Raw genomic sequence first — 22,854 nt, forward strand, 5'->3', positions numbered from 1 at the left:
TGAGGCAATATACCTCACCTTTAGTGGGTGACCCAGCCCTTCATATATTTCTCTGTATGTGGCCCCAGTGAAAAAAGTTTGGATACCCCTGCTTTAAAGGATATAACTATGATTTGCTGTAATGTACTTAAAATCCTGTTGCTGATTAGCACATGCATTGGAGAAATTCAATTTATTTTGTACAAAAATAAATAAAGCAAGGAGAACAAGAGACTAACGCTACTTCCTCATTAGCCCCACACTGATAAAGAACAAACCACACAAAAAAAAAATCAGTATATTTAGATGAAAAGAGTGAAATCTCCCACATTTGAATGCCCCCTAACCCCATTCCATACCCCCCACTTACATTAACGGATGTGTAACACGATAGATAGTGTGGCAGACGACCAGGGACCTTACCCCACCAGGAAACCTGGAACAAGGAAGGACCGGGATAGGGGCAATATATTCCCCTGGACGCAAGGGGGCAGCCACCCTGGATGGTTCCCGAGCCATGGACTGCAGCACTTTCACCACACTAGGAAGTGCTGCCGGAAGATCATCGGGGAGAACACCCAGGTGTGCCATAAAAGGGGCTGCCTCACTCCAGTCGGGTGAAAGAGGACGGAGCTTGCGACGGGAAAAGTAGAGGCGGCAGAAGAAAAGAAATACAAAAGAGACTGTGAGCTATATTGTGGTGTTTTGTGCAATAAACGGGTGTGCTTAGAATCTGGGTCTGTCTGTGTCGAGGCTGATCTTTCATGACAGACAGACAGATAGATAGATATTTTCCCTTGGGAGAAATAAAATTCTTTTTTAAGGAAATTATTAAGAGTTTCAAGCTCAGAAAAGTCCCCCCACCCCTTGGTCTGGATTAAGTTGGCTTGAAACAGACATGACAAGTCCAGAAAGGGTCTAAAATGACAGGATGGTGAATGGTATGTGGAATAGCAGAATAATAATCAATAGTAAAAACAAACAGAATACACCCAACAAGTATGGACTTATCAAGCTTTGAAACGAAACAAACTACAGTAATCCCTCCTCAATCGCGGGGGTTGCGTTCCAGAACCCTCCGCGAAAGGTGAAAACCCGCGAAGTAGAAACCATATGTTTATATGGTTATTTTTATATTGTCATGCTTGGGTCACAGATTTGCACAGAAACACATGAGGTTGTAGAGAGACAGGAACTTTATTCAAACACTGCAAACAAACATTTGTCTCTTTTTCAAAAGTTTAAAAACTATGCTCCGTGACAAGACAGAGATGACAGTTCTGTCTCACAATTAAAAGAATGCAAACATATCTTCCTCTTCAAAGGAGTGTGCGTCAGGAGCAGAGAACGTCAGAGAGAGAGAGAGAGAGAGAGAGAGAGAGAGAGAGAAAAGCAAACAATCAAAAATCAATAGGGTTGTTTGGCTTTTAAGTATGCGAAGCACCGCTGGACAAAGTGGCTGCAAGGAAGGCAGCAATGTGAAGGTAGTCTTTCAGCATTTTTTAGAGGAGCGTCCGTATCCTCTAGGCCAGTGCGCGAACAGCCCCCCTGCTCACACCCCCTCCGTCAGGAGCAGAGAATGTCAGAGCAAGAGAGAGAGAAAAGCAAACAATCAAAAATCAATACATGCTGCTTGATCTTATAAGTATGCAAAGCACCGTGCGGGAAGCATACCGCTTGACAAAGCAGCCACATGTAAGCCCAGCAAGGAAGGGAGCAATGTGAAGGTAATCTTTCAGCGTTTTTTGAGGAGCGGCCATATCCTCTAGGGCAGTGGTCCCCAACCTTTTTGACAGCAAGGACCACTTTATTAGATGCAAATTTTTCCACGGACCGGTTCGGGCTTGGGGGGGTGGAAGTTTTATACACAATTTACATAACATTTCTATTATTATTAAGCAGTTCGCATACGTTTGCAACCCGAGATTTTTCTTCTTTTTTTGCATATAACAAAGACATATGCTTTGCATTTGCCATTCCACCAGATTGCACATCACAAACATTAACACTGTTATCGTTTTTTTTCGTGTCTGCCGTTTCTATAGGAGGGTGACAATGAGTTAAATTCCAATGGATGTTTTTCAAATGTTGACAAGCAATAAGCAAAAGGAATCAATGAAAACCACAGACAACAAAAACAGCAAAAAAAAAAAAACAGTACGAGGAAAGTTCGAAGAAAGATTTTTTTTACAATGTTTCTGTTTGGGGATCGTTGTGCAAATGTGCACAACTGAGCTGCGACCACAGATCTAACTGCTCTGTAGATGATTCGTTCAAGCATTTCAAGGTCCCTTCGTTGTAATGAAAGCATCTGTTGAATGTACTTCGTAGTAACATGACTTCTATAGACTCGTGTCATATGGGGAAACTGTCGGGACCATAAAAATACTTTGTTGTAATAGTCTCTCACCTCTGTCTCTCTCCTCTCCCTGCACCGCTGCAAAGCCCTGCCCGCCAAGCATTCTGAAAAGTCTGAGTGAGTCGCCATTGCCAGCAGTTCTCTCGCGGCCCGGCTGTCAGACGGCTGCGGACCGGTAGTGGGCCGCGGACCGGGGGTTGGGGACCCCTGCTCTAGGGGTTGGAACAGCCCCCGTGCTCACAATATGTTCGAGGAGTTTTATTTAATGCGTAATTTGTGCTCTTGTTGGGTAGCTTCTCAGCCATCTGCCAATAGCGTCCCTTGTATGAAATCAACTGGGCAAACCAACTGAGGAAGCATGTACCAGAAATTAAAAGACCCATTGTCCACAGAAATCCGTAAACCAGCAAAATACCGCGATATATATTTAAATATGCTTACATATAAAATCTGCGACAGAGTGAAGCCGTGAAAGTTGAAGCACAATATAACGAGGGTTTACTGTAATAAAAACACAGGATTTGGTCTGCCTGAGGTAGGTGGTTTTCCCTTCTAAATTTGATATAGTGCTTCTACTTCTCTTTAAAACAACAGACTGGCCCTTCTCCTCACAACTGAATTTTACAACTTCCGTCCTGGATAACCTCCTTCCCTTACTGCAAATGTGTGGTTTGAATCTGTCATTTGCCCCAAAATTATTTCCATTGAATGTATGGTAAGTCTCACTCCTCCACCAACAGATGCCAACAGATCGCTAGACTTTTGCACATCTACACAAAAGAAAAACAGGCACAGACAATTAATGAAATAAATTAACATGACAATTTCTACAAAATTATAAAATATTACAAAAAAAATCCAAAAATAAGAATATCAATGTGAGAATTACTCAGGACAACAGGATATTTTCAAGTGTGTTTCAAAATAAAACCCAATTAGATGCAACTCTAGTGTTAGCTTTTTATGGAGAGATGAAGAAAAGCCAGTTAATTCTTCATGCTACAAAAAATATATATAAATTAAATCTAAACATTAAACGTGGAACAACATTAAGGGACAGCTGCTTGCATGCCACAACTGATTTGGTAACATTCTCAGAAAACCTTATTCTTCATAGTTCTGATGAATCAGAATCTATCAATATTTCTTAAGTATGTCACTCAGTGTTCAGGGCACAATCAACACACTATCTTTCTCCTGCAAAGTAAAGTGGACAAGGCAATCATAAAAGATTATGCAGGTGTTATGACGATCAACCAAATATATAAGTGAATTCAAATAAGGAGATATTTTCCATTTAATGAAACATATTAAGATAAAGGCTCATGTCTAAGAGAGGAAAAAAATCTTACAACTCATGCTACAAGTCTACCATAACAATAAATCCTACACCAAACCTATACCATCCTCATGACAGGAACATGAATACAGTATACCTGTATATTCAAAATAGAAAAGGTCAGTTAAATTTATTTCCTCAGTTTCGTAACTTCAGATTTAGTATGGTACCTGAATTCCTGTGACAGACTCTAACAAGAATAAATCATTTTCAAAGATTAATCATTTTTGCCAGTACTACAGACACAAGTGAACATTTAATACACATAACCATTTAAACCAAGATGACAGTACTTATGGAATTACAGTTGCCACTGACAGAATTGAAAGGAGAATGAAATGAAAACTGAGTGTCAGGATGCCCTGTCTGAGAGGCTCTTTGACTTGGGCGAGGGCAGAAATAACTGTTTCTTCTTTGACTGCACACTGCTTATAGTCATGGTGCAGGTTAATGTTTATCCGACACACTCATGATACTCCACTGCTTCTGTTGGTTTTTAATGCATCTATACACTTGATTGATGAATAATACATTCTATTAAATACAAAGATACAGAACACTATAATACTATAATTTACATTACAACAAATTAAAACATAACTGCCTGCATCATCATTCTCTGCATGAAAGACTCCAAATGTGATTTTTCTTCATAGCTACAGTAAGTTGTGAGCATGGGCCTGAGAGGACTGTCATGACTCACTGGTCCTGAAACACGCCAAAATGTGGGTATGCTTCCTCTTCTCAGGTCCAGCGATGTACAGCTCTGTGTGGTGAATTGGGATGATGTGAAAAGGACAAAGATGTTGCTAGTGAAAGTATGCACTGTGTTGTGGAAGCAGCCCAATCACTGTGGTCAGGTCTTTTGTCCACTTATCATAATGGAGCATTAAAACTATTAAGACAAAGTGGCTTGTTTAAGACTCTGTGGAAAATGACAGTACAAGTTTATATGTAAATTTACCTGGCTACCCATTTGAATTCTCCATTAGCCTGCAATTATCAAACAGAATAAGTAGATCTGGAAAAGGATGAATTGAAAAAGTATACTTGACCACAATCAACATGGTCTTTTTTTCAGATTATCAGGTAAGGTTGACCACTTTTTATTTATTTATTTTTCATCTTTTAGCCCCAAGCTACACTGATTAAGTACAGTAAGTACTTTACACACAGCTTTCATACTCATGAGAGGACACTATAGACTAAAATGAACTGTAAGTTTGAAAGAAGAACTGATGTAGTAGGAGATCTGAATGGGGAGACAAGGAATCATTGGCCTCATGAGGCATAAAAACAATGCGAATTATACTTTAGGTACATTAAAAAGCTATGAACATGAATGAAATTAGTAAAGTCTGTTGTTTGCCTAGATGTATATTATCTTTGGGGCTTTCTTAAATCTACACAAAATGTACCAAGAAGTGCAAAAATACTTCACAGGAACAAATGGTATGTAGGTCTACACAAAGGAAAATTTTTAAGTTCTTTATAACATACTTTCACATGCAGATAAGTATACTGGCTTCTAAAAAATGTTTTCTCTGATATATTGCCATGTCATGGGCTACTACAGGAGAGACGGCTGTAGATTAAGAAATAAATGCATGATTTGAACCTTGGTATGAGGAAGATTAATTTTGCTGAACTACAAGACTGCCTGGTTTACACTAGCAAAACAATATACTGAGGAATAGGAAATACATGAGGAAAATAAGAATACTACTACTAACAAAATTGTTTTAAACTAGTTAAGCAGATTGGAAAACGGATGTTTAGTTGAATGGATTTGTACATACAGTACCCCGCATTTAGAGATTACTTTCTGAAATTTGATTGTGTGGCTATTATGTTTTACCACATTTGGACTATTCAGATGTAAGCTTTAGTAATCTCAGTCTTTTGCCTTACATTTTAAATCTAACCCTTGAATGGTTTTAAATGAAGGACTAGATGTACTACTTAAATGATCAAACTGGATGACAAAATGTCTGATTGTTTCTGAGAGAAATGCCAAGAATTACTGAAAAGACACAGAATAACACCGCTATGACTCTTTGTTTGATGCTTAGCTTCTTCATGAAAGCTATACAGATAAAAGTTAACTTTGTGGTTACTGTAGACATTTTAACTTTTAAATTATTTTGCATCTTCTACTGGGGGGTCCCCTCCCAGTTTAGTATTAAATCTGCTATTTCTGTTTTATATTTAAAATGATTGCATCTTGCCTGAAGATGGGGCCGAAGCTGCCTTGAAAGGCTGCATATTATAATCTGTTCAGTTAGCCAATAAAATGTGTAATTTTGCTTGACTTCTCATTGTTTCAAATGTAGAAAGTGAATTTGATTGGGCTTTACATATCTATCTATCTAATGCAAAGCTGACTTACTCACTCATTCACCCACCAACAAAAACACTATTTCCTGTTTAGTTAAAAAGCTGAAATTTGACAAGATGGCACACCTAGGCCAATAGGTACTAACTAAGAAAGGACATTTTGATAAATCCATATTTAGGGGTGACATCCCCCTACTATGGTAAAACAAAATACTCTATAGTACTTTTCATATGTTTGATTAACCAATGCCACTAAAAGCAAGGCCCATTGTCTTGAGAAATAACACAGGATAACAGAGCTAGTTGTAAAATTGAATTCGTTTTTCTCTAAGTAGTTTCAAAAATGTAACGACGGATGGATGGAAAATAGATCTGTTATGCTTACCTGTTTTTTAATATACTGTAAAGACTCATCTATTGATTTTAAGATATTATTAGATTCACTTTCAAATATTAAAACTTGCATCTCCAAAGTAAAGCAATAAAGAACTGAATTGTTGCAGGATGTCTGGAAAATAAAAACAATCTGGTTATGAAAATAAACAACTTAGTTTGAGTATGACAAGATTAGTTAACATGAACTGTAGGATTCTGCATCTCCTTAGTAAAATTACATGAACTTAAAATATAAATTGTGTATTTTTATTATTAAACAGCCTGCTTTAAAAATGGACAAATTGATGTTTGTTTATAATTATTTATAAAGAAGGAAGTATAGTCTCATAAAATGATACTGGATGAGATATTATGGTATGATATTTTATATTTTCCAAGTTGACAGATGAGGATATCCAAAGTCAGACCTGATGTCGTTTTTATTCACTTGATCAAACATATAGTGAAGTTTGTGCTCTATTTTTTTCAGAACCACTTTTAAAAATCCAAACTTCATTCTTACATAGAAGTAATTTCCTGAACAAATGTTTTTTATTCATCACTCTTACTGTAAGTAAACAACAATTTAGCTTTAGTATTATCACAAATACAGAGAACAGTGAAATCCTTACCTGTGCTTCAATCATCATAATTTTATTTTATTTAACATCATATTATCAAATAACTAAGCCACAAAACTTCATCAAACTGTACTGAACTATCAACAACTTTCCATAATACTCTAGATCTGATCTAGTTCATACAAACCTTTAATAGTACAGACTTTGCAGATATTACTACAAACTAGCAATGTTTAACAAGAAACCTTAATGTAGTATTGCTCCCTGACAATAAAGTAGAACGTGCAACTTCTTAATGATGTTCTTCTGTGATCACAGACACTACCTCATGTGTTATCTTTGTTCATAATCAAATTTAAGCACACTTACTAAGGATTGCATTCCAAGTTCCCCATCCCCAATCTCTACCCCTAAACAGAATCTACCTGACAAATATTTGGATAAAAGTTCAATATTAGCTAGCTGAGTAGATATTATATACAGTAGACCCCCGTGAAGTCACGGTTTAGAGTTCACGGATTTTTCCTTAGAACCTAACTATTAATTTTTAGCGGAAAGTGCAAATAGCTTCAACAATATTTTATGGCTTTTTTCGTGGCAATACTGTGCTGTAGAGAGAACAGGAAGCAACTGCTGAAGGAAACGCGGGTTAGGATAGTGAAAGTAGCCAATCCAAGAGCGTTATTCATTTCTCCTTGCTGCTAATTGACTGCTGCCCTGTGACGTGTCTCCAGCTGAACGTCCTTGTGTTTTCTACTTTGCTATTGTATTCAATTTGTTATTCTTAAACGCACAAGATGACGCCGAAACGCTGTGCACCTTCTAAGGTTTCTGGCACTGAGTCTAAGCGCCAGAAAAAGTTTAAAACACTCCAGGAGAAGGCTGAACTACTGGATTTGCTCCAGGAACTAAAAAGTTATGCTGCAGTAGCGCACCACTATGGCATTAATAAAAGCACCGCACGCTACATAGATAGAGATAGATGGATACTTTATTAATCCAAAAGGGAAATTCACATACTCCAGCAGCAGCATACTGATCTGTCAGTGCAGCAGGACGGTGACAGCAGTCTGTCACTGAAGCTGCTCCTCTGTCTGGAGATGATCCTGTTCAGTGGATTCTCCATGATTGACAGGAGCCTGCTCACTGCCCGTCGCTCTGCCAGATGTCAAACTGTCCAGCTCCATGCCTACAATAGAGCCTGCCTTCCTCACCAGTTTGTCCAGGCGTGAGGCATCCCTCTTTTTTATGCTGCCTCCTCAGCACACCACCGCGTAGAAGAGGGCGCTCGCCACAACCGTCTGATAGAACATCTGCAGCATCTTATTGCAGATTTTGAAGGATGCCAGCCTTCTAAGGAAGTATAGTCGGCTCTGTCCTCTTTTACACAGATCATCAGTATTGGCAGTCCAGCCCAATTTATCATCCAGCTGCAGTCCCAGGTATTTATAGGTCTGTACCCTCTGCACACAGTCACCTCTGATGATCACGAGATCCGTTAGGGGCGCGGTCCTTCTAAAATCCACCACCAGCTACTTGGTTTTGCTGGTGTTCAGTTGTAAGTGGTTTGAGTTGCACCATTTAACAAAGTCCTTGATTAGGTTCCTATACTCCTCCTCCTCCTGCCCACTCCTGATGCAGCCCATGATAGCAGTGTCGTCAGCTAACTTTTACAGGTGGCAGGTCTCAGTTGTATTGGAAGTCCGATGTATATCTGCTGAACAGGACTGGAGAAAGTACAGTCCCCTGTGGTGCTCCTGTGTTGCTGACCACAATGTCAGACCTGCAGTTCCTGAGACGCACATACCGAGATCTGTCTGTAAGATAGTCCACGATCCATGCCACCAGGTATAAATCTACTCCCTTCTCTGTCAGCTTGTCCCTAAGGAGCAGAGGTTGGATGGTGTAGAAGGTGCTAGAGAAGTCCAGAAACATAATTCTTACTGCACCACTGCCTCTGTCCAAGTGGGAGAGGGATCGGTGTAGCATGTAGATGATGGTATCCTCCGCTCCCACCCTCTCCTGGAATGTGAACTGTAGAGGGTTGAGGGCGTGGTGGACCCGTGGCCTCAGGTGGTGAAGCAGCAGCCGCTCCATGGTCTTTATCACATGTGACGTCAGAGCAACAGGCCGGAAGTCATTCAGCTCACTAGGACGTGATACCGTTGGGACTGGGGTGATACAAGATGTTTTCTAAAGCCTCGGGACTCTCCCCTGTTCCAGGCTCAGCTTGAAGATGCGCTGTAGAGGATTCCCCAGCTACAACGCACAGACCTTCAGCAGTCATGGCGATACTCCATCTGGACCTGCTGCTTTGTTGGCAAAAAGTCTCCTCAGCTCTCTGCTCACCTGCGCTGCTGTAATTGTGGGTTGGGGGAAACTCTCTCCTATGCTGGTATATGCAGAAGGATGGGTGGAGGGTGCAGAACTCCGAGGTGAGAGTGGGTTAGGGTGGTCAAACCTGTTAAAGAAGTTGTTCATCAGGTTTGCTCTCTCCACATCTCTCTCGATGGTAGCACCCCGCTTCGAGCTGCAGGCAGTGATGATCTTCATCCCATCCCACACTTCCTTCATGCTGTTATTTTGCAACTTCTACTCCAGCTTTCTCCTGTACTGCTCCTTCGCCGCCCTGAGCTGGACTCGGAGTTCCTTCTGCACGAGCTTGAGCTCATGCTGATCACCGCCTTTAAAAGCCCTTTTCTTCTGGTTCAAAAGGCCCTTGATGTCACTTGTAACCCATGGCTGCTTGTTAGTATAGCAGCATACTGGTCTTACTGGAACTACAATGTCCATACAGAAGTTGATGTAGTCAGTAGTGCAGTCAACAACCTCCTCAATGTTCTCACTATATGATCCCTGCAGGATATCCCAGTCCGTAGTTCCAAAGCAGTCTCTCAGAGCCTGCTCTGCCTTGGGGGACCACTTCCTGAATGAGCGTGTGGTTGTAGGTAGCTCACTCACTCTTGGTTTGTAGTGAGGCTGAAGCAGAACCAGGTTATGATCTGCTTTCCCAAGCGCAGGCAGCGGGTGGCACTGTATGCGTCCTTAATATTTGCATACTGTAAGTCAATAGTCCTATTTCCCCAGGTGTTACAATCCACATACTGGGAGAAGGCAGGTAATGCTTTGTCCAGCACCACATGGTTAAAATCTCCAGCGATCAGCACAAGTGCCTCCGGGTGCTGCGTTCAGTGAAATAGAGAGAAATAGAGAAAAAGGTAGAAAGATAAAAGTCACACATGAAGCTGCTGGAAAGGCTACCGCTCGCGGCGACTCCTGAGTCATTAAAAAGAAGAACATAAAGAAGACCAAAGCAGCGATCTGGAGTACCATATCTGTAAGTTTCTGTGATAGTGTCAAAAAGGTAACGACCGTAAGGAATAAAAATATCGTCAGGATGGAATCTGCCTTGGCATTGTGGATCACCGACTGCAGGAAGAAGAACATCCCCTTGGATGGTAACAATCTGTGAGAAAGCACGGAAATTGTACCAGCAGTTCTCTACAGGAGACAATATAGCAACTTCCCATCACAATGTTCCTGAAACCTATAAAGAAAAGCCAGCACGAAACCCCACCAGAAGAATACCTGTCCAAAGATACGACTCCTCCTGAAGCGCCTGAAGAAGAGGCGCCACCCAAGGAGTTTTACATCCTCTGCATCGTACTGCACAGCTACTTCATCAATATCATTCATCATTGGTGAGTACCCATACATTTTACTGTATTTTAATTAAATGAAATTATGTATTTACCAAAGAAAACGCGATTGCATGAATTGCAGTATGCACAGCAGTAACATCGGTATTTTATATTCTAGCACTGCGGGAGACATAGCAGTACAGTACTGTACAGTATATAGGTTTAACTTTACATTCTGTTTTTAGGTAATGTATTAAGGTAATTTTTTAGGTAATGTATTAAGCTGAGTTTGCAACGAAATTAAAGTGCTTTGGGGGCATACTGTATTTAGGGTTTAAACTACAAAAATAGGAATTTAAAAGGCATTTTTTAACCACATCCAAAAGTCGCAGCTTTTCACAATTTGCGGGTACTCTAGGAACGTAACCCCCACAAATTTTGGGAGTGTACTGTACTATATAATTTAGACTTTGGGATTAGGGTGTTTTACATGAAAACACAATTGCCTTATACAAACTTTGGATTAAATAATAAAACACACATACAGTAAAACTCTGCATCAACATCTCCCACAATAGCACAAATGTGACTGCCTCCCTTTCCCTTCTTACAAGCTGTTTAATTGTGTTATTAGGTCATCTGAGATATGCTGCTAACACAACTAATCTCTTAGGTTTGTTTCTTAATGGGGGATATGAAGAGATCTCAAAACCAACTATATAAAACTTAACTTCTTACTTGTCTCACTCTCTGTATTGTACCCTATGCATTCAACCTCAGGGACATCTGTCAGTAAGCTACGTCTCTGACTGGGACGGTCTTTACTTTCACTCCTTTGGGCCAGTACGATTAGCATGTATCATGAATATTAATGGAAGCAGTTAAGTAAAAGCTCAGGCAGCATGTCTAAAACAGGTATATTAGCAAATACAGTAGATTCAGAAAGCATCCAGACTCCCACTATTTTCTCCACATCCTGTTTTCTTTAATTATCCTTGAAATATTTCTGGAGTCCACCTGTGGCAAATTATTTAATATCTGGACTTCAGTCTTCACACATTATACACTTCATGTTAAAATTGTGTAATTAGTACTAAAACATGAAAAAAGTTTGTCTTTTAGGTATGGGCTAAACATTTCTTACATTTCCTGTCATCCTACACTTACATAGATCTTTGCAAACACAGAACATGGGTGAAATGCATGTGTTCCAAATAATATATTTACCCTATACAGCTCCAGGTACCTGCAGAAAAACCAGGCTTGAGCTGAGAGAGCTTTTTACCATTTCAGCAGCAGTGGGGGGGGGATGGTATAGCAGGCTGCTTGTGCTTATTGACACATTTACAAAACAAAAGATGCTGAATGGAGAGGTGCAAAGGGATTTAAGGTGGGCCGGGATTATGAGTTTTTTCGTAGGCCTCAGGAATTCTAGTGTTAAATGGCCCAAAACTCAGTTGATTTAATTTTCATGACAACTCACCTAAACTTTGGGGCACTGCACCCATCCTTATATACCGTTTAAAGAAAAAACCCACAAAACAAAATTGCATCTGCTTTAAAAGCCCACATTTCAGCTGAATGCTGTAAGAATAATATGTTAATAATATATATATATATATATTGTAGTGTGTGGCCGGGGCCTTTGTCCTGCTGGGACACCTCCATGCTTGAAGGACCAGGGGAGCAAGCGTATTCAGAACGTTACTTCCCCTGGAGCGCTAGGTGGCAGCCCCCCTGGATTGGAGCAGTGCCTCTGACTCCTGCAGGGCTCCATAGGAGTTGGAGTTTGGTACAGCCCAGTTGCGATTTGTGTGCTCTATTAGGGGGTGCTGCAGAGGATCTGCTGAGCCCTTATGGGCAGTTCTGCCACACCCAGAAGTGCTCCCGGAATTAGGTCATCAAGCACCTTGAGCACTTTAGGGTGCGTTATAAAAGGAGCCAGCAGCCACTACTCAGAGAGCCAGAGTCGGGAGGAGGAAGACAAAACTTGCCGGGAGTGGAGGAGAAAAAGAAAAGAAGGCGAGTATTGTGTTGAGTTCTGCTGTGTAGTGCTTGTGCTGGGAACTGTGTTGTCCTTGTGGGAAACGGCTTAAGGCGTTTCCCATGAGAAAAATAAATCTAAAAAATGTGTATGACTAGAACTTGTGTTCCAAGCTTGTCTGTGTCGGGTTGAGGCGGTGGTGCCAGCCTAGTGGTCCACAATATAAGCATATTTAATCATTTTTTCCTCTTGGATCAGTGAGAGATAGAGTCTACCCCAGCAGCAATACAGACCAAGCAAGAAACTCTCCAATGGGTCAACAGGCAACACAGAGAATATGTACATCAGAATTCACACTTGGTTCATTTACCAATGACAAAAGGCTTTTCTACAAGCCTTTAAGGCCTAGGAAGAAAATGCAAACGAACACAGGAGAACTCATACGGAGTATACAAAGCCATTTTGAATCAAATCCAAGGATCGGGTCCTGCAATAATGCAGCAGTACTTACCGTACCCCTGAAAGCTAAAACAAACGGAAACTGATGATAAGTATGATCAAAAGCTGTTCATGATTACTAGCATGTTAGGCACTAGTTTTCAAACTGTAGTAATAGTACTGTTCACCATCTAGCTTTCTAGATAAAAGCCTATTACATCACACCCCTGATTTTCATTTTTTCATTCTTTTACACTGACACTCTATATATACCAACCACAACAAGGAAATGCAAGAAAGATATGGCAATTGTTTTTAATGCAAAAATAAAATGACCAACACTTACATTTTCAATATTTTCCACATGTGGTGTGTATAAATTGTCATTATTATCCTGTAAAGAAAGAAAATAAGAAATTTACAGCACAACAGAGAGCTTAAACAATTTGCAGTATTTAAATGAATTAGCTGAGACAAATCAGATATTATGCAATATTTAGATAGCTGGCAAGACATTAGATTTACTGAGATGGAATGAGATATGTTTTTTTTAAACATCCTTGCCTTTCAGTTATTATTAAAATAACAAAATTTATACCCTTTAAGTTATTTTTAAATCATAGGCAGCAAAAATTGTAGACTTACTAGCAGACTGAGTAAGTAACTTCTATAAATCTATCAGAGCAGCAGGAATCTATATATTTTTATACAATACCAAACAGGAAGAAAAACCTATCACAAAAGAACTTTGCAAAGCAAACACATGTACAGATTTTCTTTTCCATTGGGTTTACAATATACAAACAAAAATACATGTCAAAATGTAAACAAAAACTCAAATAGGATAAATCAGTCTCAAAGTCCCCATTTGTACTACATACACGCCTTTATGGCATTGGTATTCCCTGATCACATTGGCCTCTTTCAGTAGGATAATGCACTCTTCCAGATTGCAAAAAATGTTCAGGAATGGTTTGAGGAACATGACAAAGACTTCAAAGTGTTGACTTTGTCCCCAAATTCCCCAGATCTCAATCTAAATGTGCATCTGTGGGATGTGCTGGAAAAACAAGTCTGACCTATGAAGGCTCCAACTTGCAACTTAGCAGGAATTAAATAATCTGCAGCTAATGGCTTGATGCCAGGTACCACAGGACACCTTCAGAGGTCTTATGGAGTCCATCCTTAAATAGGTCCCAGCTGTCTTGATGGTACGAGGGGGACCTACACAATATTAGGCAGGTGGTTTTAATGTTGTGGCTGATCAGTGTGTATAATGTGCTAATTGTTTTTAATGCGGACAGGATTGCAAAACTGAAAAAAAATGATCAACACTTACATTTTCAACATCTGGTGGACATAAACTGTTCTGTAAAACAAACAGAATAACATGGAACCTACCGGATGACACTGTACATTTTAGATAGCAGTCAGAAAATTTATTGAACTTAAATGAGATATGTAAACATAAGCATCCTCACCTTTTTGTTATTCTTAAACCACAGCCATCAAAAATAATAGACTTGCTAGTAATACTGAGTGGGTAACTTCTGACACATCCATAACAGGCAGGTAGGAATCTATATATTTTTATGTAACACCAGGCATGGAGAACCCAATCACAATGGGCTTTACGATGCAAACACACGTACAATTAGGTCTTAACAAGATAATTTCATAAATGGCATATTATAATGAAACAAATATACAGAAACAATGTCATGATAGGAGAATAGGGCAACAAATCAGTATACAGTTAGGCACAAACGTTTGTGAACACACAGCTGATATTTCCTTTCATCATATAATGACATAAAATGTCAACTTCATTTGGGGTATTTTGGGCTAGTGTGATTTCTGTTATGATGCTCTGATTAATTACTGGTAGAATGCCATATTGTTTACCAGCAAACTTATTAAATTAATATTTGACTAAAAAAACAAACAGGTAGACTGGAATGCATATTATTTCGAGTGTGTATATATTTATCATAGAATATATTTTGTTAAACATTGTTCAGGTCAGGTCAGTTTGGGGAGCATGCACTGGTGCAGTGCATTGCCGCACCCACAACACGACAAAACAGTTTAAGATCCTGGTTGGCAATCCCCAGGCAGACACACAGTCCAGTCCCACCCTCCAGAAATGACCATCTATCTGCCGCAGCCAGGTGTTTTGTGGGCATCCCCTTGGACTGGTCCAGCCACTCATGTCATCAACAATGAGGGTCCTGCGAGCCGGATCACCCTCAGGGAATCGTGCCACATGGCTGTAGTGCCATAACTGATGCTCTCTCACAATGCAGGTAATGTGCCTCATTTGGGACTCCATGAGCAACCGCTCATTCAACACAAAGTCAAACCAGCAGTACCCAAGGATTTTCTGAAGTGACATAGTACCAAAGGAGTCCAGCCTTCGTCTCAGATCACTGGATAGCGTCCATGTCTCTCAACCACATTGCAAAAGGACGAAGGTCCAAGTCTTCAGAGCCCTGGTGCTTCCTGTTTTGCTAAGAAATTGTGAGTGCCACACAACCCTTTCTGGCAACCTCATGATGTTTATAGATGAAGTGACCTTCACTCAGTTTAAAAATTATACTGGGCATGTGCCCACTGACAACTGTCAAGCAAATGAAAAAAAACAAAAAATGGTACCATTTTAGCATTTGGGTGTGCAGGCATCTGGATAATGCAAAAAAACACTACAATGACAGAACCAGTTTATTTGAAGGTGCTGAAGGACAAGCTCATAAATTTTATGGCAATACATGGTACAATTAATTTTCAGAAGGATCAATCTAGAGTTCTACGGTGGTAGAAACAAAGCTCCCATAGCACTTTTCCTCAATTTAGACACTGCAATGGACAGAACGGCCTTCCCAGGCGGGATGGACTCCCTTCCCTAACCTAGCCAGGAGGCCAACATAATGAATGATACAGAAGGAAAGCACAACAGGACTAACATCCCAGCAGACATGAACGGAAATCACATAAACAGCTGTGATGCCACTCTGCAGGAAGGACAAAATGAATGAAGCATTTCAATCGGGATAAGTAATGGACTCTTTCCTGGTCGTAAGACCACGTACAGTAATCCCTCCTCCATCGCGGGGGTTGCGTTCCAGAGCCACCCGCGAAATAAGAAAATCCGCGAAGTAGAAACCATATGTTTGGGTCACAGATTTGCGCAGAAACACAGGAGGTTGTAGAGAGACAGGAACGTTATTCAAACACTGCAAACAAGCATTTGTCTCTTTTTCAAAAGTTTAAACTGTGCTCCATGACAAGACAGAGATGACAGTTCCGTCTCACAATTAAAAATTTGCAAACATATATTCCTCTTCAAAGGAGTGCCCGTCAGGAGCATATAAAGTCACAGAGATAGAGAAAAGCAAACAAATCAATAGGGCGAAGCACCGCGGCACAAAGCTGTTGAAGGCGGCAGCTCACACCCCCTCCGTCAGGAGCAGACAAAGAGAGAGATAGAGAGATAGAGAGAGACAGAGTTTGTTTTTCAAGCAAAAATCAATACGTGCCCTTCAAGCTTTTAAGTATGCGAAGCACCGTGCAGCATGTCGTTTCAGGAAGCAGCTGCACAAAAGATAGCAACGTGAAGATAATCTTTCAGCATTTTTAGACGAGCGTCCGTATCGTCTAGGTGTGCGAACAGCTCCCCTGCTCAATCCCCCTAGGTCAGGATCAGAGAAAGTCAGCGCAAGAGAGACAGAGAAAAGTAAGTTGGGTAGCTTCTCAGCCATCTGCCAATAGCGTCCCTTGTATGAAATCAACTGGGCAAACCAACTGAGGAAGCATGTACCAGAAATTAAAAGACCTATTGTCCGCAGAAATCCGCGAACCAGCAAAAAATCCGCAATATATATTTAAATATGCTTACATATAAAATCCGCGATGGAGTGAAGCCGCGAAAGGCGAAGCACGATATAGCGAGGGATTACTGTATATGAGACAAAGTGAGACTGCCCCCCACATGCAGGTCGTACCCCAAAACACTGGATGGCTGCATCCCTTATGGCAAACGGACCCCTGCAGGGCAGCATAGGAGTTGTGGTCCCATAAGACGGCCTTGCTGAGTTCCATGGGGGCTCCCAGGGGGAGCTGTCGGGAACGGAAGACTTGGGTTCCGCTTCACTCAGAAGACTAGTATTTGGCATTGGAAGTACTTCTAACCTGGAGCTCAGAAGGAAGCCCTCCACTTCAACTGAAGAGTCGGAAGAGGAGTTAAAAAACACTCACTTGGAGGAGTGGAGAAGAAAAAAGGGAGAATTAGAGTAAATTGCTGTGCTCAGAGTGTGGAAAGTGAGCCTGTTAAAGGTTTTGTAAAATAAAAAAATACTTGTTTTGAATCCAAGACTTGCGTATGTGGAGTTGTGTCTGGGGTGCTGCAACAGTCCCTAGTATCTAAAACATGATATCATGAAAACAATATGCCTCAGTTACAAATTAACAAATGCACAAGATATTTAAATGCAGAATGAAATAAGGAGCTGAAAAGCAACCAACAATTCCTGAGCTATAAGTTTTATCTGAGTTAAATTGCACTGGTCAAAGAGACATAAGGCAAAGTCGCAATGATATCTAGGGTCTAATGTAAAATGATCACATTTTTTTATTTTACACTTCTCGTCATCTTACAGAGCCCTACATATATTCTAACATACTCTGTTTTTTACAGAAGTCATAGACTAGAAATGAAAAATAATAAAATAGATTAAATAACAGCAAACAAATTGATATTACAAGCTTCTCTAACTAGTCACTTGAAAGTCTAACAAACAGTATGTCACTCAAATTATTTATGTGAATACTTTCTAAACAATTAATAAAATAATATAATTAATCATACTTTACCATATCTGTTTTATATGACAATTACACTAAAAAGGTAATTTCATCATTTATTATCATTTTCAATCAGCTTATCCTAATGAGAGTTGCAGTACAAATATACTGAGCTTGGCTGACCAACCTACTCTTATCTTCAGTTCTTTCTTATCCACTAATTCTTTCAGACCTTCTTGGGAATTGGAGATTGATTTAAGGATTGACCCCGTGCGTCATTGGAACCACGCCAACAGTTTCAGCGATGCAGGCGGGGGTTTAACACTAGAATTACCAAAGCCTACGAAAAAACTTGTAAACCCAGCCCACCTTAAATCCATTTGCTCCTCTCCGTCAGCGTATTTTGTCTTATAAATGTGTCGATAAGCCCAAGCAGCCTGCTATCCCATCCTCCCACTGCCGCAGAAACGGCAAAAATTGCTCTCCCAGCTCAAGCCTTGTTTATCAGTGAGTGAGGTAGTACCTACAGCTGTATAGGCTAAAAAATATATCATTATTTGGAACACATGCATTTCATATATGTGTTTGTCTACAAAGATCTATGCAAGTGTAGGATGACAGGCAATGCAAGAAATGCTGAACACATACCTAAAAGAAAAACTTTTTTCATGTTTCAGTACTAACGACAAAATTTTGACATTAAGTGTATACACTTGTGTGAAGACTGATCAAATAAGCACTTTCACAAAAGGTACAAATATAACAGAACAAGTGCGTTTTTATAAGACTATAACCAAAGAAAAAAAAAAAAAATCGGGTTAGTGTGGGTCGTTGTCGTGACTTCTTTGGTAGTACGACAGTAAGAAACACTGACTCAAAATTAACATTTTGAGTAGTTAGCTGCTCTAATTGTTATACAATTAAAACATACATTTGATTTGAGTCTGTAACAGTCGGTGTAAATGTATGGTACTTGCAAAAGTTAGCGTTTTTTTAAATTCAGTTTTATTCTCTCAGTCACGTTCACGCTCGCCCCGCTCTGACATTGCTGTTTTCAAATAAAGACGTGCTATAGCAGAGGTGAACTCAGATGAGGACAAGGGTTCTACATCGGAGAAAGGAAACAGAAGCCCTCCCCGCAAGAAACATCCACTCACATATAAGAACAATGCAGCTGCACCAGGCGTAAACACGAAAGATGGCACCGTTTGGATGCAGGATGAGGTCCGGCATCATCCTGCCAGTCAGTCTGCTCCACACCTGTCCTTCAACGAAACAGAATGGCTTACAGAGCTCGCCAATGTATCGTGCAAATCCTGTTTGTGATTATGTTTTATGATGGTCTTTACATAACAAACATTTACATGTTACTTAAATAAAAAGTCAGATTGAATGTTATTGACCTTGATTTATTTACTTATCATTCTACAGCGTAAATTCACAAGAAGACTGCAGCGCTTGCTGTGCTTGATCGACAAGGGCATGCTCACAAATTACATGTGTAAAGCCACAAAAAATGCCTGCTGACACTTCAGTACGCGAGCAATGGTACAAGAATACAGTCAGACTTCATTTTTGGGCACATACACTGTCCAGATCTAAACACTAGCGTGAAGTGTCATTAGTACTAAAATATGGAAAAAGTTTGTCTTTTAGGTATGTGTTCAACATTTCTTGCGTTTCCTGTCATCCTACACTTACATAGATCTTTGTAGACATGGAACACACGTGAAATGCAAGTGTTCCAAATAATGATATATTTTTTAGCCTATACAGCTGTAGGTACTACCTCACTCCCTGATAAACAAGGCTTGAGCTTTTTTGCCGTTTCTGTGGCAGTGGGAGGATAGGATAGCAGGCTGCTTGGACTTATTGACACATTTACAAGACAAAAGTTGCTGACAGAGAGGAGCAAACGGACTTAAGGTGGGCCGAGTTTACATGCTTTTTTGTAGGCTTTGGTAATTCTAGTGTTAAAACTAGATCACCTCCATCGGCCCAGGCATGCATCTCCATCTAGAACCGGTTCGACCCTCTCTGCTCCACCACCATGTCAGTAACCCCGGGTGATGCATTTGTGATTGGAGATTCTATCGTACGAAACCTAAACATTTTTTGCCTTAAACAGAAATCTTTTCTTTGTTTTCCCGGTGCTCGTGTACGAGATGTTATGAGAATAGTCCCGACTTTACGAGGCACAAGAACAGGGCAGTGGGAACCATTGTTATACATGCTGGGGTAAACCACATGAGATACCGACAGTCAGAGATTCTTAAGGAGAATTTCACAACACTTATTAATGCCACAAAAGGAGAGGACCCCGGGTCCCTTATCTCTGGCTAGAAGATCAGATGAGTGCTACAGTCGTCTGCTGGCATTAAACATCTGGTTGAAAGGGTTCTGCGAGGGACAAAACACCAGGTTCGTGGACAACTGGGATCTCTTCTGGGACAGGCCACGTTTCTTCTGGTGGAATGGTCTGCATTCTAATAAATTCGGTGCCCAGGTCCTCTCTGAAAACATCTGTAGGGTAACTGCATCTCCCTTGACTATGTAGTTTTAATCCTAATTCTTTCCATTATCCATTGCTAGGACATGATAACTGTGTAATAAACTAACTCAAATGTGCACTGCATCAATACTTTAATAAGCAACCTCAGTTCATGTAAAAAATCCAGACAGTGTGGCATAAATGCAAATTATTTAATAACCATTTCACCATTTCTGCACTCTATTAAAACTATAAAAACAGACTGTGGATTAAATCAATCACAAAATTAATGATATTAGAAATAATATAGTACATCCCCCCAAAATACTGATCCTATTAAACCCCAGTATTCCATTTTAAGTGAATTAAATTCTTTCACCAGAGTAGATTTACCCAATCTATATAAAATCATTTCTCAACTGAGACCCTCCACTTGTCTTCTTGACCCAATAAGTTTTTTTTTAAAGAAACCGAGTATAGCATAATTGAATAGAAAATTCATCATTAGATATGGGGGTCTTCCCAGACTATCTTAAGACCGCTGTTGTTAAACCCATGCTCAAGAAAAATAATCTCGACCCTTGTGTTTTTGAAAATTTTAGACCGATTTCTAACCTACCTTTCTATTCTATTCCTGACAAGTTTCGGTCAGGTTTTAGTACAAATCACAGTGCAGAAATTGCACTCATTAAAATAGTCAATGACTTGCAGGTAAATGCAGACAGAGGCAGTATATCTGTTCTCATTCTCTTAGGTCTGAGTGCCGCATTTGACACATTGATCACAATATTCTTATAAATCGCCTTAGTCAGTGGGTGGGCCCCTCTGGCAATGTTTTAAATTGGTTTGAGTCTTATTTAACAGGTAGAAAATTTTTTGTTAGTTGTGGTAATTATACTTCAAAGACACATTACATTCTGTATGGTGTTCAACAAGGATCTATCCTGGGTCCACTGTTCTTTTCGATTTACATGTTTCCATTAGGTCATATTATCTCAAGGCATAACGTGAGCTACCACAACTATGCCGACGACACACAGCTATGTTTATCAATAGCACCTTATGATCCACTGACCCAATGTCTTACTTGTGTTTCTGAGTGGATGAGTAGTAATTTTCTCAAACTAAATAGGGAGAAAGCAGAAATCTTAGGGATTAGCAAAAATGGATATAATGAGGATATTAGAAATAAACTTGATCCAATAGGCTTAAAAGTCAAGACAAATGTAAAAAATTTAGGGTTAATTATTGACTCTGACCTAAATTTTAAATCACAAATTAATCAGATTACTAGGACTACCCAAAAAAAAAGACATCAATCAATTTCAACTAGTGCAGAATGCAGCTGCCAGAATCTTAACTAGGAAAAGAAAATCCAAGCACATCTCCCCAGTTTTGATGTCACCACACTGGTTACCCATGCCATTTAAAATTGACTTTAAAATACTGCATATGGTTTACAAAGCCTTAATTCATCTTGCTCCATCCTACATTTCGGAATCCCTCTCACCTTACACTTCAAATTGTAACCACAGATCTTCAAATGAGCGTCTGCTTATAATTCCAAGAGCTAAACTTAAAAGAAATGGTGAGGCAGCTTTCTGCTGTTATGGTGTAGCTTACCGACAGGCTAATATAGTGGAACACTTTAAAAAAACTGCTAAAAACCCATTATTTTGATATGGCTTTCTTATAGCTTCATTTTAGTGTAACCCTGATTTCAGTATATGCATTGAATTATCATTGTTTCATGGCTCCACAATCTGTACTAACCCCTAATTTCTCCGCTGTTCTTTTTCCGGTTTTCTGTGATGGTGATTTGTGCTGCTGCTGCCGCCACCTAATCAAGGCCCATGCAGTCCTAACATTATTGGATTGAAGGCCAGATGTCCACATGACCATCATCATCTACTTCTTCCACAAGAAGCGTAATAGTTTTACAAATGTCAATTTAAAAAAAAAATTTAAAAAAAAACTGCTTACCTTTATTCTATCCAGATTGTTCTGCAGTTCCACTAAATGAATAGTTAAATGATGTGAATTTCCTTCCGACAATGGCAGGAGTGCTATCATGTAGCTAATAAAAAACACAAATACCAAAAGCTCATAAATGAAGTGGAATTTGTTAAATAAAACAAACAAATTAGAACTACAAAGATGCAAGAAACATGAACCATACAGAATCAGAAAAAACATCAATATTAAGTAAATTATAGTTCAACATAAAAAAATACAAAGCTGAAAGCAACTTGTACTGGGGCCATACAGATTAGGGGCACCCTCATGGTATCATCATACACCTATTATAATGCCAAGAAACATGAAGGGGACCAAATAGGAGAACACAAGCAAAATGTGCTGCCCTAAGCCCATCATCCTTGGTATATAAATCCCTTGACTACCAGTCTGTCTGTACTGAGAAATCACTCGCAACCCTTTCCTTTTTAATTGTATGTCCTCATAAAAAGGAAGCTAGCTAGCAGTAAACCTGGGGCCTCTAAATCAGGAAGCAGCAGCATAATCGAGCTAA

At 39.8% G+C, this 22,854-nt stretch overlaps 1 protein-coding gene across 4 annotated transcripts in view; it reads right to left on the reverse strand.

Moving 5' to 3' along the window:
- LOC114652371 (interleukin-15-like) overlaps positions 1 to 22,854 on the reverse strand; it is a 523,178-nt gene that overhangs the window by 411,008 nt on the left and 89,316 nt on the right. For all 4 annotated transcript variants that reach the window (XR_007935106.1, XR_003716340.2, XM_051928194.1 and 1 more), the window contains exons 3-6: positions 22,308 to 22,401; positions 14,373 to 14,402; positions 13,380 to 13,427; positions 6,400 to 6,522 (exon numbers count right to left, since the gene is read on the reverse strand). Coding sequence is in view for 2 of the 4 variants with exons in the window: in XM_051928194.1 (XP_051784154.1) it covers positions 6,400 to 6,522; positions 13,380 to 13,427; positions 14,373 to 14,402; positions 22,308 to 22,401 (295 nt within the window). In the remaining 2 variants the exon portion in view is untranslated. The remainder of the gene's footprint in view (positions 1 to 6,399; positions 6,523 to 13,379; positions 13,428 to 14,372; positions 14,403 to 22,307; positions 22,402 to 22,854) is intronic.

This window comes from Erpetoichthys calabaricus, chromosome 5 (assembly GCF_900747795.2).
Source record: "Erpetoichthys calabaricus chromosome 5, fErpCal1.3, whole genome shotgun sequence".
Taxonomy (NCBI): domain Eukaryota; kingdom Metazoa; phylum Chordata; class Cladistia; order Polypteriformes; family Polypteridae; genus Erpetoichthys; species Erpetoichthys calabaricus.